This window comes from Mesoplodon densirostris, chromosome 13, assembly GCF_025265405.1.
Source record: "Mesoplodon densirostris isolate mMesDen1 chromosome 13, mMesDen1 primary haplotype, whole genome shotgun sequence".
Taxonomy (NCBI): domain Eukaryota; kingdom Metazoa; phylum Chordata; class Mammalia; order Artiodactyla; family Ziphiidae; genus Mesoplodon; species Mesoplodon densirostris.
The window spans coordinates 88327672-88340603 of record NC_082673.1 but is presented as its reverse complement, the minus strand read 5'-3'; the positions used below and the strand labels follow the sequence as shown (position 1 = coordinate 88340603).

At 45.7% G+C, this 12932-nt stretch overlaps 1 protein-coding gene across 1 annotated transcript in view; it reads left to right on the top strand.

Moving 5' to 3' along the window:
* FAM135B (family with sequence similarity 135 member B) overlaps nt 1-12932 on the top strand; it is a 166827-nt gene that overhangs the window by 122746 nt on the left and 31149 nt on the right. Inside the window, exons 7-8 of the mRNA XM_060116030.1 lie at nt 6556-6709; nt 8823-8872. Of these exons, the coding sequence (XP_059972013.1) occupies nt 6556-6709; nt 8823-8872 (204 nt within the window). The remainder of the gene's footprint in view (nt 1-6555; nt 6710-8822; nt 8873-12932) is intronic.

Sequence of the window (12932 nt, the reverse complement as noted above, 5' to 3'; positions counted from 1 at the left end):
CTTTTGCTCAGTAAGTTGGCAGAGAGGAGCTGGGAGTACTATGCTACTGGATGTCCCTCCACGTTGCAAACACATCAAGAGTGGAGAAGCAGTGTTCTCATCCACAGTGTGTACCTTCCTAGAACTTCCAGCCATTGGCTCTAGCTCCACTCAGTGGGACATTATGTCATAAACTCCCCCATGGTAGCCTTTTACAGAGTAGCTCTTCAGCCCCACTGTGACCCTTCATTCTTTCAAAATATCACTTCAGTCAATGACATGGATGGATTGCCCACTAGGTGAAAGTAGCTGGGAATAGAAGATGAGTAATATTCTGTTCCTGATTTCCAGGAGGGGAGGTTAGGGCAAAACAAACTTATAGAGGGAGAGAAACACAAACCCAAGTTTATTTCTTTTATGGCTGGAGCCATGTAGGATCTCTCTGTGATCATTCCACATTTGCTTGTATGATGCTTCAGTGCTGGAGCCATGTGAAGATGGCAGGCAGCAAGCACATGCCTGTAGAATGGAGCAGTTCCCTGCGTGGGAATGTGACCTAGACCTGGGACTGTCAGTCACCTTCCCCACCCCATGCCTACCCATCTGTCCAAGCCTGACAATGCTCACTCTATTTTTCTACTGCTGAAGGAACCTCTGTGGGGTGTCGGTAAGAGGGCGGCAGGAACAGCATTGGTCGAAGTCATAGTAACATGAAATCATCTGTGATTTCTATATTTTAACCATTTTGGGTAACAAATACTTGTAGTTCAGCTCACAGTTAGTCACCACAATCCAGTGTGTTGGGACACAAAAATTGGGAACTGCTAACCAAGATAGCAACAACGTGTTGCTGACAATTAAAAGGCCAGAAAGTTAAAATTGTTTTCCTGGAATCACAGCTAGTTAGTTACAAAGCTAAAGGCTAGCACGTGGTGGGGAGTGGGGGTGGGGTTTGATTCCCTTTGTGATTTATAGAGCTGATTTCCTTTTAAAATCTAGGCTTTAACATGGGTTAGAAGCTCAACTCTTCTACCTCCTGGATGTGTGAACACAGGCTATTTGAACTTCCTGAAGCTCAATTCGAAGATTAAGTTCAGTATTAAGACTAGGAATGTGTGGTTTCCAGTGTCAGACTGTGTCTGCATTGCTGATCCACATCTCGCATGCCATGAGACCTGCAAACAAGTTGTTTATCACTCTGGGGTTCAGTCTCCCAGTCTATAAAATGGGGATAAATAATTGTGCTTATCTCATCAGGTTGGCAGAAGAATTAAATAATTAGTACATATAAAACACTTAAACAATGCCTGGTATTTAATAGAGTCAAATAATAAATGTTAGCTGTTCATTAATGCTGTTGTATTATTATTTTCTTATTGGTTAAAAACAAAGATAGTAATGAAAAACTCACTGAATCACCAAGAAGAGAAATTCAGGGGCCAAAAAAAATAGTACCAGGCACACAGCAGGCATACAATGAACAGTAGCTACTATTAATAGAATTCTAGATTTTGAGGTCTGCTTGAGCTTGCATTCCCTTTTCAAAGAAACATTCAGAATAGTACAAACCAATTCCATTTGTGCATTCTCCCATAACTGTAACACAGAAGATGACTGATATTTCTATACAAAAATGTGTTTTGCCTTTATGGGTGTGTCTGAATTAAATGAAAAGTTATCAATGTTTACCGCATGCTTAGTAAAAATCAGATTGTATACATATTTCATATAGAGTATAAATAAGTATATTTCTACAGGACATAAATATCTATAGCAGGATTATTGTGGTAGTCTAGCAAATCCAAATTCCAAAATTGCGTGAAAGCTCCACAGTTCTTAAGTAGGGGGAAGTGAAGGTAATTTGGACCTTCAATCTGGGGCTATGTTCACCAAGCCCATTTTGTCATGATGCTGCCAAGACCTCTAGAGGATGCTACAATTCATTCATTCATTCATTCATTCACTGTTCATGTAGTCATTGCATTCTGTGTCCTAGGTGTGTCAGGTTCAAAGACAAATAGCATATTGTCTAACCTCAAAGTGTGCAGGGAGGGTTAGAGAGAGAAATTTACAGAAATAATGGTGGTCTAATGAGGTATGTGCAAGGGACCCAAGAGGAGGGAGCAGTTGGAGAAGGTTTACAAAGAACAGGACATTGACCTGATTCTTGGTGGTGACTTTTAGGCAGCAAGGGGACAGGCCCTGAAAAGAAGGTAAAACAGCTAGTGGACTCTGGAGTGAAATAAGAGGCAGCCGCTGAGCCAGGAGATGTGATCGGGACTCAAGGCCTTGAATGCCATGCTAAGGAATATGAACTTGATCTTGTAGACAGTGGGAACACACTGGTGCTGCAGATGAAAGGGAAGACCTGGGCAGTGAGACCCAGGAGAAGGATGTGTTAATAATTAAAGTGAGCAATAGAGAAGACTCAAACAAGGGCAGAGGCAAGAGCATTTTAGAACTTTCAAGACTTCATAACTGGTTCTTGGGGTGAGAAAGAAGTCTGGAGACTAGAGGAACTCCCTGGCTTTCTTGGATGTTGGGCAAGGTGGGTCCATTAACAAAGACCAGAAGGAAGAGAAGGACCAGGTAAGGGGGGCAGTAATAAGCTCCTTTCAAGATGCGTTTGTGACAACAGGCAAGCTATCCAATCAACAGTTTGGAATAGAGCTCTAGAGCCCAGGGCAGTAATTAGATGTAGAGATGCAGACTCATTCGAGAGGCATGTATACAAAGGTCTGATGTGATGGCAAGGTACCTCTGTTAGGTAATAAATGAATGAAAAAGCAAAACTTCTAACGTCTAACAAGTACTTAATATAAACCAGTCACTATACTAAGCACTTTAACTTTATTATTGTCCCCACTTTTCATGTTAGGAAACTAACATTTCAGGTGTTGAGGACCAACTGAGTCACGCTGATAGTCCACAAGCGAGGAATAGACCCTATACGACTCCAGATTCTGTGTTCTAACCAAACTTTATCCCTGCACAGCTCCCAGAAGACTTCCATCAAGTTAAAATCCATTTGCAGGTTTCTATGTGGATGACCATTGAGGTTTGAGCTGCATAATCCATAGACACATTTCCAGAGGCCATCAGTGGGTGGGTCCTACTTGAAAAACATTTTCTTTTTAGTGCACCCTGACATTACACTGGGGCATCACATAAGTCTGTGTTTTACCTGAGTGTTGTTGTTTAATCCTTCACAGCAACTCTAAAAGCCAGATTATTATCATCCCCTTTTTACAGATGTTGCACAGATGATGCCGTGTGGTGGGCCCTGGTCGGGAGCCTTCTGTTGTGAGTTTGCACACAGCCTATGTTCTGCTTACCCTGCGTGAATCTGTCGTATTACTTAGGGTTTCCTTTCTGTTGAAAAGGAGGGATGCTAAAGTGTTCTTTCTTTGTGCTGGGGAGATTGGGCAGGGCTTTTCAATCCACTTCATGCAATTCTAATGGCGGGGCGGGGGGGGGCAGGCATTGGCTGCTCCATGCTGGCTCTGTGGGCCTGGAGGGCCGGCTAATGGGATTTTCTGTGGCAAATCATTCACTTTCTAAAAGTCGTGTTGTTGAGTGTTTATGGGAAATGGCACTGGTTTTGTTTATGATCATCTCCAGCCATATTTTTTTAGGATTTCTCTTTGGATGAACACTTTGACTTCATATTATTTCAATAATCATATCAAATCAGCCTTATGAAGATTCTCCAACATTTTCTTTACGTCTCTCTCGAAAAATCCATATGCTATTGGTGTCTAGTCTTAAAAGTGAAACTTAATAACATACTTTGTAGATCCCTTGCCCTCTTCCATGGGTCCTGGAGCACTGTCAAAAGGAGGCCTTGGTGATAAGAAAATGCAGTTGTGAGCAGGTAGCAGGACCAGAAATTGGAGGGTTCAGGGGATGTTTGAGGTAAACAGGCTGTGGACTCAGAGCTGTGAGATCTGATGCCTTTGTTAATCCTCTGTCTGCTTTCATTTCTGCTTAGTCACAGATAATGGAGTCACTGCAGGACTTGTATTAATGCCTATGTCAAAGTAAGCAGACCTAGCTGAGCCGCTGTCCTCTGCCAGCCATGCTTTTCAAAGGCACACATGGCAGATGAGAAAGGCCTGCCTTCCCTGAGCACCTGAACTTGAGAATCCTTTCTGCTGCGGGCAAAGCAGAGTAACTTGTACAACTCACTAGATTCTTTGAGCCGCAGTCTTCAATCTATGAAATGGGAATTGGAGTTGCTATCACTTCTTTGGTCTGAGAAGAAAGAACTTCAAGGCATAAGTGATAAAAATGAGTAGCCAAGAAATATCCCGAGCATTTTTCAACGTGAGTGTGTCTCTGTGTGTTTTTAGGACATATATGTATATAAGTGCACATATATACACATAGGTATGTATACATATAAAAGCATTGTAGAAGGATGTACAAGAAAATTATTGGACTCTAGGGAATAGGAAACTTTATATTGTGTTTCCTTTGGTAATACTGAGATTTTTACCATATCTGTATTCTATTTTGAAAACAAATATTAGAATATCTGCCTTATAAGGTGATTGTTAAGCATCCAGTGAGATACAGTATGATGGGACTATCTAGACGTTTCATGATTAGTGTATTCTTTCTTGCTCTATAGACCTGGGGAGTCCAACACACACAGCCTGCTATGCACAAGCTTTGCTGGTCTTCCTATAACTGTACTGACTTCTGATCTTAATATAATAGGAAAGATGAGAAATGGGAATATACAAGTTACCCTGAGTTCCTGGCAACCACAGATGTCCTGACTGAATTTTCTGCTTATGAAATGGAAAAGTCTTTTTATGACAAAGCTTGTTGAATGTCTCTGTTACGTTCAAATCAGAAGGGACCTCATAACGTAAAGCCAGGTTTAATTTGAGGCACTGGGGAGTGAAGGATGCTGCTGAGACTTTCTCCAGGGAGTTCTGTGGTGCCCAGTTTCTATCTTCAGGCCTGAATCACTCCTTCCTCATCCTACCAAGGGTGATGGTGGCCAACTGCATATGGCCAAGTCCCTCTCTGGAAATTGCCCTGTCTGGGAGAGCTGCCGACCAAGGTAACACCTCTTCCCCGAGGTAACCCATGCCCAGTGACAGTCAGTGCATGGGTACAAAGACCTGGCCCTTGTCTCAAGGCCAGACAGCTGCAGGTCCAGCTCCCCCTGGGATCAACTGAGGTCCCTGTGCCTGCATGACAGCGCAGTGTACCTCCTCCCTGTGCCCCACCCTACTCTCCCGTGGCCGTTGCTCCCAAGAGCACACGCCATGACCTTCCTGCAGGCCAATCTCTGTCTTGCAGTCTTTCTCCCAGGGAACGAATCTAAGACCGTCTCAGAGTGAGGTGACGGCAGACCTGAGACTTCCATCCAGGTGTCCTAATCTGTACCACCTTGCGAGCCATGACCCAACTATCATGATGCAGTGATGAGTGCGAATATAATTCTACCCACCATTGTCTGCCTTCATGGCACCACTGGGGATACAGATGGAGTTCAGGTGGCTCTTGACCCTTATCAGACCTGTCCTGCCCCCACTGGACCAACTCAACCCTCTTAGATGGCAGCCAAGAGAAAAGGAAACAAAGGAAGCAAGAGGCTGCCACATCGACAACTATGCAAGTCAACTCACAGAAACCAAGAGGATGCAATTCCACCAACACTCCACCTGGCGTTTCTCCCAGCAGGACAGGCCAGGAAGCCCTGGATGGACCATGAAAAGACATTTGCTTGCTCTCCTCTTATCCACGTGAGCAATAGCTTCCTACATCCGCAGAATTCTCCAGGTCACTACTCAATGCCTCCTTTTTTCTGCCCAAACCCATCCTGGTGAGGTTCCTTCTTCTGTTCTTAAAACAAATCCTTCCTGAAATTCACCGCAAGCCAGCCTTCTCTGGTGGGCTTGCAAGGAAGTCAGAACGGTCCTGGTCCTTCTTTTTCATCATGTCTGGGCCTCCAAGTAAACTGTAGACTTAGGCATCTTTTCCTCATCAGACAAATGACATGTGTGGAATTCTACTGCTGTCATGCGTCCTACAGCTACCGACACAGTAGAATGTGCAGAGCCTTCTCACACTGCACGGGCACATCCACAGTCTCTTACACTTTCAACACTGAGAATTGCAACTCACAACTACTTCCTATTTTACAGCAAAGCATTTTTCTCCTTCTCAGCACTGTGTGCTATTCATCCGTCAATACAGAGGTCTTTCTAAATGCCTTAGCTCCCTGTGAAAAGGAGCCCACCTCAGTCCGTCCCATGGCTTCTTCTTACAGTGGCAAGAGAAAGAGGCTTGTAAGTGGGTGACATTCAGTGGCCCCAAACCTGTGATGTCTGTGTCCTCCTCCTCCTTGTCACCATCATCTAATATTATTATTACTATTATTATTTTAATTTGAATACAGTAAGATAGAGGCTTGGCCGGTTTCAATGGTTTCCCCATACAGAAGGATAGGGAAGACATTCCAACTCTTCTGTTGGCATCTTGAACCGCTTTCCAGTTTTGCTCAGGACCTGGCCACGTGGGATAGCCCTCAGCTTGCTTTTCTGTTTTCCCCTGCAGGGGAGCTTCTACGTGCCCTCTGAGAACTGCATGCAGCATGCTTACAAGTGGCACCGGGAGCTGTGCTTCCTGCTCTTACACGCCTACCGGGGACTCCGTGCCTACTTCCTGACCATCATGAGGGACATCCCTGAGCTGCCACGCATGGAGCTGGGTAAGGGGCTGGGCACAGGGGAAAACTCACCCCAGCAGCCGACCGAACTTCCTCTTTTGGACTCGGGCTCGAGAAAAGTCAGCATGCTTTTGTAAATGTCACAGCAGCAAGCACCGTTTCAGATTTTTTTTTTTTATATTCGACATCATTCTAGCCAGAGAAAATCTTGGACGTGCCAATGCAGGGAGAAAGGACGCAAGCACCTCGAGTCACATTCATTAACTCATTCATTCATCCACAAAGCATTTATTAAACACCTACTTCCCACCTGGTGCTATGGGTACATAATGTGGAGTTGCTTTCTAAGGGAAAGTGCCTGTTTACAGCCTTTTTCTTAATTAGTCTGTAGTTACTGTATTGCAACTTACAGGAGTATAAAACAGTCCTACATATATATATGTAGGTATTTCTACATATATATATATTTCATCTGGATGATATTAGCAAGCTCTCAATAATCACCATATTTGGTTTTGGTTTTCTGGGGATAAATTGCTTCTTGTCCATCATCAGACATCATGATCATTGGGCCTCATCCCTCTTGATTGACAGATGGTGGAACTGAATGTCAGAGAGGTGAAATGACTGCTCGGGGTCACAGTGTGTAGCTCAACAAGGCAGAAGCACAGAGATTCTTCAGTGATGCCGGGGGCAGAGTCTTTATATCAGGTCACACTCATTTACAGCAGGTGATGGGTTGTGGTTTTGCTCTAAGTCTTCTGATGAAGCCCTTTGCCCCTAGAACAGAAGCCAGGTCCTTAGTCTGGTATTCAAGGGTAATAACAGTCCTGCTGGGAAGGAACCTCAACTTCCCTCCCTGCACCCCGAGACCTTCCTTGCGGAGATAATCCTGCTCTGGCAGTATTGATGGCCTTGTGCATTATCTGTTATTACACTGAACACACCACACAACAATCATTTATTTGCATGTTTCTCTTCCCCGCTAGACTGGGGGTCTTTGAGGGCAGAAGCCCCCCAGATCCCTCACACACAGTGCTTGGCGCGCAGGATGAAGGCATAGGGGCAACGTTGTTGTTGTTGCATTGACTTCTGGTGCCATCTTACCATCTGGCTTTGTCAGCTCTAATGCCCTCTTTGAAGCACGTGATCTTGGAGTTGAAATTTTTCAGGCAGTCACAGGAGACCCACATAGTACAGAGCCAGTTTAGCTCAGGGGGAGAATGAAGACAGTGTCTTAGCAGTTGGCTTCTTGCTTTGACTTTTTTTTTTAACCCAAAGGAACTGAATTTATTTGTTCATTCACTCACTCACCATATTTTTATTGAATGTTTACTGTGTACCAGGCATTGTGCCAGACCCCAAGCTTACAGCCATGATCAGTGATAAAAGTGCATTGTGCCTCGTGGAGCTCACAGAGCTGAGGACAGCTGCTGGACGGGCAGCATGTGCTCATCCGTGAGGACTGCAAGGAACTGAAGGTTTGCTTGCACTCACCTTGGCAACAATGCTTTAATTAAAACCCACACATTGGCCCCATGCAAGGTCTGACCACAGCCTCATGGAACTACGGGAAAGTTCAAACACAGGCAAAGCTGCGACCGTGAAACCACAAGCGGCCAGAGTCCACCCAGTTCAAGCTGTAAGACAGCGGGGTTGCGGGCTTCTCTGTTGCCAGTGCGGAAGACTGGGACAAGTTGGTGGCGCTGAGCAGTAGTCTTAGCTCTGCTACCCCACTTCCCTGGACTTCTGAACATCCACCTGTATGAAGGACATACAGATCCAGGTCCTAGATGTGTCACACAGACGTGTGTGTACGTGTGCGTGCCTGCATGTGCGTACATACCCGCAAAAGCACAACAGAATGTGGAATCGCTTTGGACCACACAAAGTGAACATGGGGCTCTTCTGTTTCTTAGAAATGCATCCATGGAACAATGTTGACCTTTATCTAGTGTGAAGCCACATGGGTCCAAATCACCCTCTTTATAAACAGGACCCTTTAGACAGAATAGATAAGGAAAGTCCACAGAAGCTGTGTTTTTTTCTGTGACTTCAGTGCCGACTTGAAATCTGTGCTCCGTTCATTCCGTTAACAAATTCTGCATTTCAGTGTGTGTCCATTTAATTGTGTGGGTTTTTTTTTCTTTCCTAGAGTCACTTGCTGTTGAAGAAACACTCTCTCAGCTGTGCTCAGAGCTACAGGTAATTAGGAAACTGACTCCTTAGTTCTGAATGGCAGTAGTTATGTGGGGCAAACATAGTTGCTTGCTTGGTGTAGAAATCAGAGATGAAAAGACACGACTGGTTACCTCACGTTAGATCTTAAACTGAAGAAATACTCTTCCATCCACTGCCCTAAATCATTGTGTCTCTTAGACACCTGTTGTGTGCCTGGCCATGTGCTAGATATTTTGAAAAACACCAAGCAGGTTAACAGGTCTTGGTTTCCCTGACATTCACACTTTTTATTTGTCTATTAGCCATGCATCTAACAAACGTTTATTGACTACGGGCTATGTGCTTCTCACGGAGGGTGACAGAAACCTTGCACCTGTGCTCAGGTGACTCACACATGGCAGGAGGCTAGCTTCCATGAAGATGATGATTTTGAAAACAGTGCTTTGCATTTGCCAAAAGTTCATCAATCACGTATTAAGAGTATGTGCTTAATGAGTACTTGGCCAATGCATGCTGTTCTGTTATTTACAATCTCTGAAACACTTTCACATCCCATTGCATTGGATGGTCTGGGTGAGCACTGCTTTCCTCATGTAACAAGAGTCAGATGAGATGGAAAGGAGCGTGTAGCTCAGGGTCGGGGACACAGCTAATCCATGCTCAGAGCAGGACTCATGAGACTGTCTCATTGCCAACTGACGTTTCTATCTTTTAAACCAGTGTTCCTCATCCCTGGCCTCTCAGTAGAAACACATTTGGACTTTAGACGCACCCTGGCCTGGGTCCCATCTAAACTGGTTAAAACAGAGTAGATGTGAGTAGAGCTCAGGGATTTGCATTTTCATCACAAGTTCCCCAGAGGAATCAAAACCACAGTGAGAGCATCTCACACCTGTTAGAATAGCTCTCATCAAAAACACAAGGGGTCAGTGCTGGCGAGGATGTGGAGAAAAGGGGACCCTCGTGCACTGTTGGTGGGAATGAAAATCCGTGCAGCCACCGTGGAGAACAGTATGGAGGCTTCTCAAAAAACTAAAAAATAGAACTACCATATGATCTAGCAATCCCAGTTCTGGGTATTTATTGGAAGGAAATGAAATCACTATCTTGAAGAGGTATCTGCACCCCCATGTCCATTGTAGCATTATATACAGTAGCCAAGACATGGAAAAAACCTGAGTGTCCACCCAAATGCGTAAAGAAAATGCAGTGTGTCTGTACACAGTGGAATAGTATACAGCCATCAAAAAGAAGGGATACTTGCCATTTGTGACAACATGGATGAACCTTGAGGGCATGATGCTAAGTGAAATAAGTCATTCAGAGAAAGACAAATACTGTATTATCTCACTTATATGTGGAATCTAAAAAAAAAGCTCATAGAAACAGAGACCCTATTGGTGGTTGCCAGGGGGGATGGGGGGAGGTGAGGGAAATGGGCGAAGGTGGTCAAAAGGTATAAGCCTCCAGTTATAAGTAAGTTCTGGGGATACAGCATGGTGATTATAGTTAACAATACTGTATTATATATTTTAAATTTATCAAGAGAGTAGATCCTAAAAGTTCTCATCACAAGGAAAAGAAAATTGTAACTATGTGAGGTGATAGGTGTATTAAGTAAACTTATTGTGGCCATCATGTTGCAATATATACATGTATTATTATGCTGTACCCCTGAAACGTACAAATGCACCAGGGGTTCCTCCACTGCAGCCTGCGAGTGCAGGGGGAGACATGGATATGTCCCCATGCGTTTGGCCACAAGCAGACACAGGGGAGCATCATGGTCTCTGAACCACTAAGGGGTGGGCTGGGGACCTGAACCCAAGGCCATCTGAGAGGCACTGCAACACTGAGGCATCTGGTCCCTGCAGTGGTTCAGGCCGCAGCTCCGGCTGCCAATGAGTTCTTAGATATATTTCGTGAAAACCCAGCGGGTTGCCTGCCTCCTTTGGTACCGCAGGAGAAAGATCCCTGGGTTTGAGCGACAGTGTTGCCTCAGGCTTTATTTGGTACAAAGCAACCAAATTAGCTGACTGCTGCAGGGATGCAGCTGGGTGACACGGAGGGAAAGGGGGAGTCGGGGAGGAGCACAGCCTGGTCTGTGGTTTGCTAAAGGGCTGGCCTGGTGCTGGGAGTGAAAGAAACAGAGCTTCCTCCCTGCCCCCCGCCCCCGCAAAAGGCACATTCCCAGCCCACAGAACTTTTAGAGGCAGGACATCGCCACCTAGTGGTCAACCAAGCACATGGTCACAAAAGCATCCATCTCAAGGATGGATTGGACAGTGGAAACTGTTTCAGGTGATTTAAGACAATTTGAAAGCATAGAGCTCTACAGTCATGGAGTACTTCATCTGCACCTTTACTCTGTGCAAATCTTTTACACATTTCTTAAGCACCTACGATGTGCCAGCTACTCTACTGTTTGTTGGAAATACAACAAAGATGGCAGAGAGCTCCCCAGGACTACCAGCCTAGGGTGAAACAGATTTGTTCACGCATGAGGCAGTAGCTGTCAGTAGCATCAGTGCTGGACCGGGAAGTGTAAGACGAGGGGCCTCTGTGAGCCCCGGAGGCTCTAGGTGACATAGGAGTGAGGCAGGGAGGGAACAACCATGCAAAGCCAGGGCGAGACTCGACCTGACGGAAGCACCATGGGGGCTCGGGGCCCAGGACGGCTGCAGAGGGAGCCTTTGAAGCCAGTTTTGGGGGTCTGGGCTGGAAAGGTGATTGGGGCCCATGATCAGGATCCCCGCTGTGCAGCCTGATTAGAAAAGGGATGGCTTGTGCTCTCCATAACGGGTGGAAAGGTTCTAATGAAACTCAGCCACGTGCTTTGGTACAGCAAACAGGTTCAAATCAGGTTGAGTGTCTACCAAACAGCAATGGAAAAATCCTGGTGTCTGGGTCCTACCCTCAGAGATGGGCCCAAATGCTTTATGGTCTCCCAGTGGTTCAGTGTGCAGCCAGGACTAAGGCCCATGGTGAGAGAACGCGGCTAGCTCAGGGCGTATAAAGCAGGCTTTCCTCCACCTGACACCTGCTTACCTTGAAGACGCAATGCAGGCATCACCTCCTCCGGGAAGCTTTCCATGACCCTTTCACAGCACTCAGGACCTATCTCTTTCATAGTACTTTGTAGGTCTAACTATTGAAATAAATAGCTGTAACTGGACCATGTGCCCCTTCCAGGACTGGACGTATTTATCTTTGGCTTCCCAGAGCTCGGCATACTCCAAGCTCAGACTTCAGTAAACAGAGCAAGGGGCGGAGGTGGTGACTAAATGAGCAAAGGAGCGTGGCTAGCCCCAGATGAAAAGCACGGCAGGGGTGGCTGTATATTTTTCAGGAGCTTCACCTGAAATGGCACTGGGTCCAGACTGCCTCCTTGTCAGTGTGAAGGGCTTCTCTTTTCCTTGCCAGAGAGACCCTTCCACACCCATCATCTGTAACTGAACAGGCCCAGGCCCCTGTGAGAGCAGGAAAGTCCTCTTGTGGCTTAATTAGAAGCTTCCTTAATCTTATCTAGAACCATTGCTGTAATCAACTCGGGGAAGAAAATAATGCTCCCAAAGACACATTTAATGAATGGCTTTTCCTTTCCTCTCTGGGGGCTGAGCTCAGAATTCATGCTGTGTTTGCCAGTATTGCTGGAGTGGACAGTGGGGAGAGCCGTGGGTGTCAGGGCGAGAAGGCCAGTTAAGGAAGTCCAGTTCCTAAGGCACGGGTGCCTCTCACCGATGCAAAGTCACCAGCTGACTCAATAAAGAGTTACCGAGTTTCCATCATCCATCAGCCACGGTGTAGGTACCGAGAATATTGAGAAGGCTAAAGCTCAGGGTGCAGGCAAAGGAGGGTACCAAAGCACCCTATGGCAAGTGGTGCCTGAGAGTAGTCTGTGCAAGGTCAAGTCGACCGCAAGGACAAGGGAGGCTAGGCTTACACGTGGAACACAGTAGAAGTTCTGAAAGAACCATCAGGAACAAGAGGGACTGCACTGGCTTCTGAAACAGTTACCTCGTGGAGAACAGACAAGTCCAAAGTGGTGAAGAAAGGGAGAAAGGAGATTGGAAGAGGCGGTAGG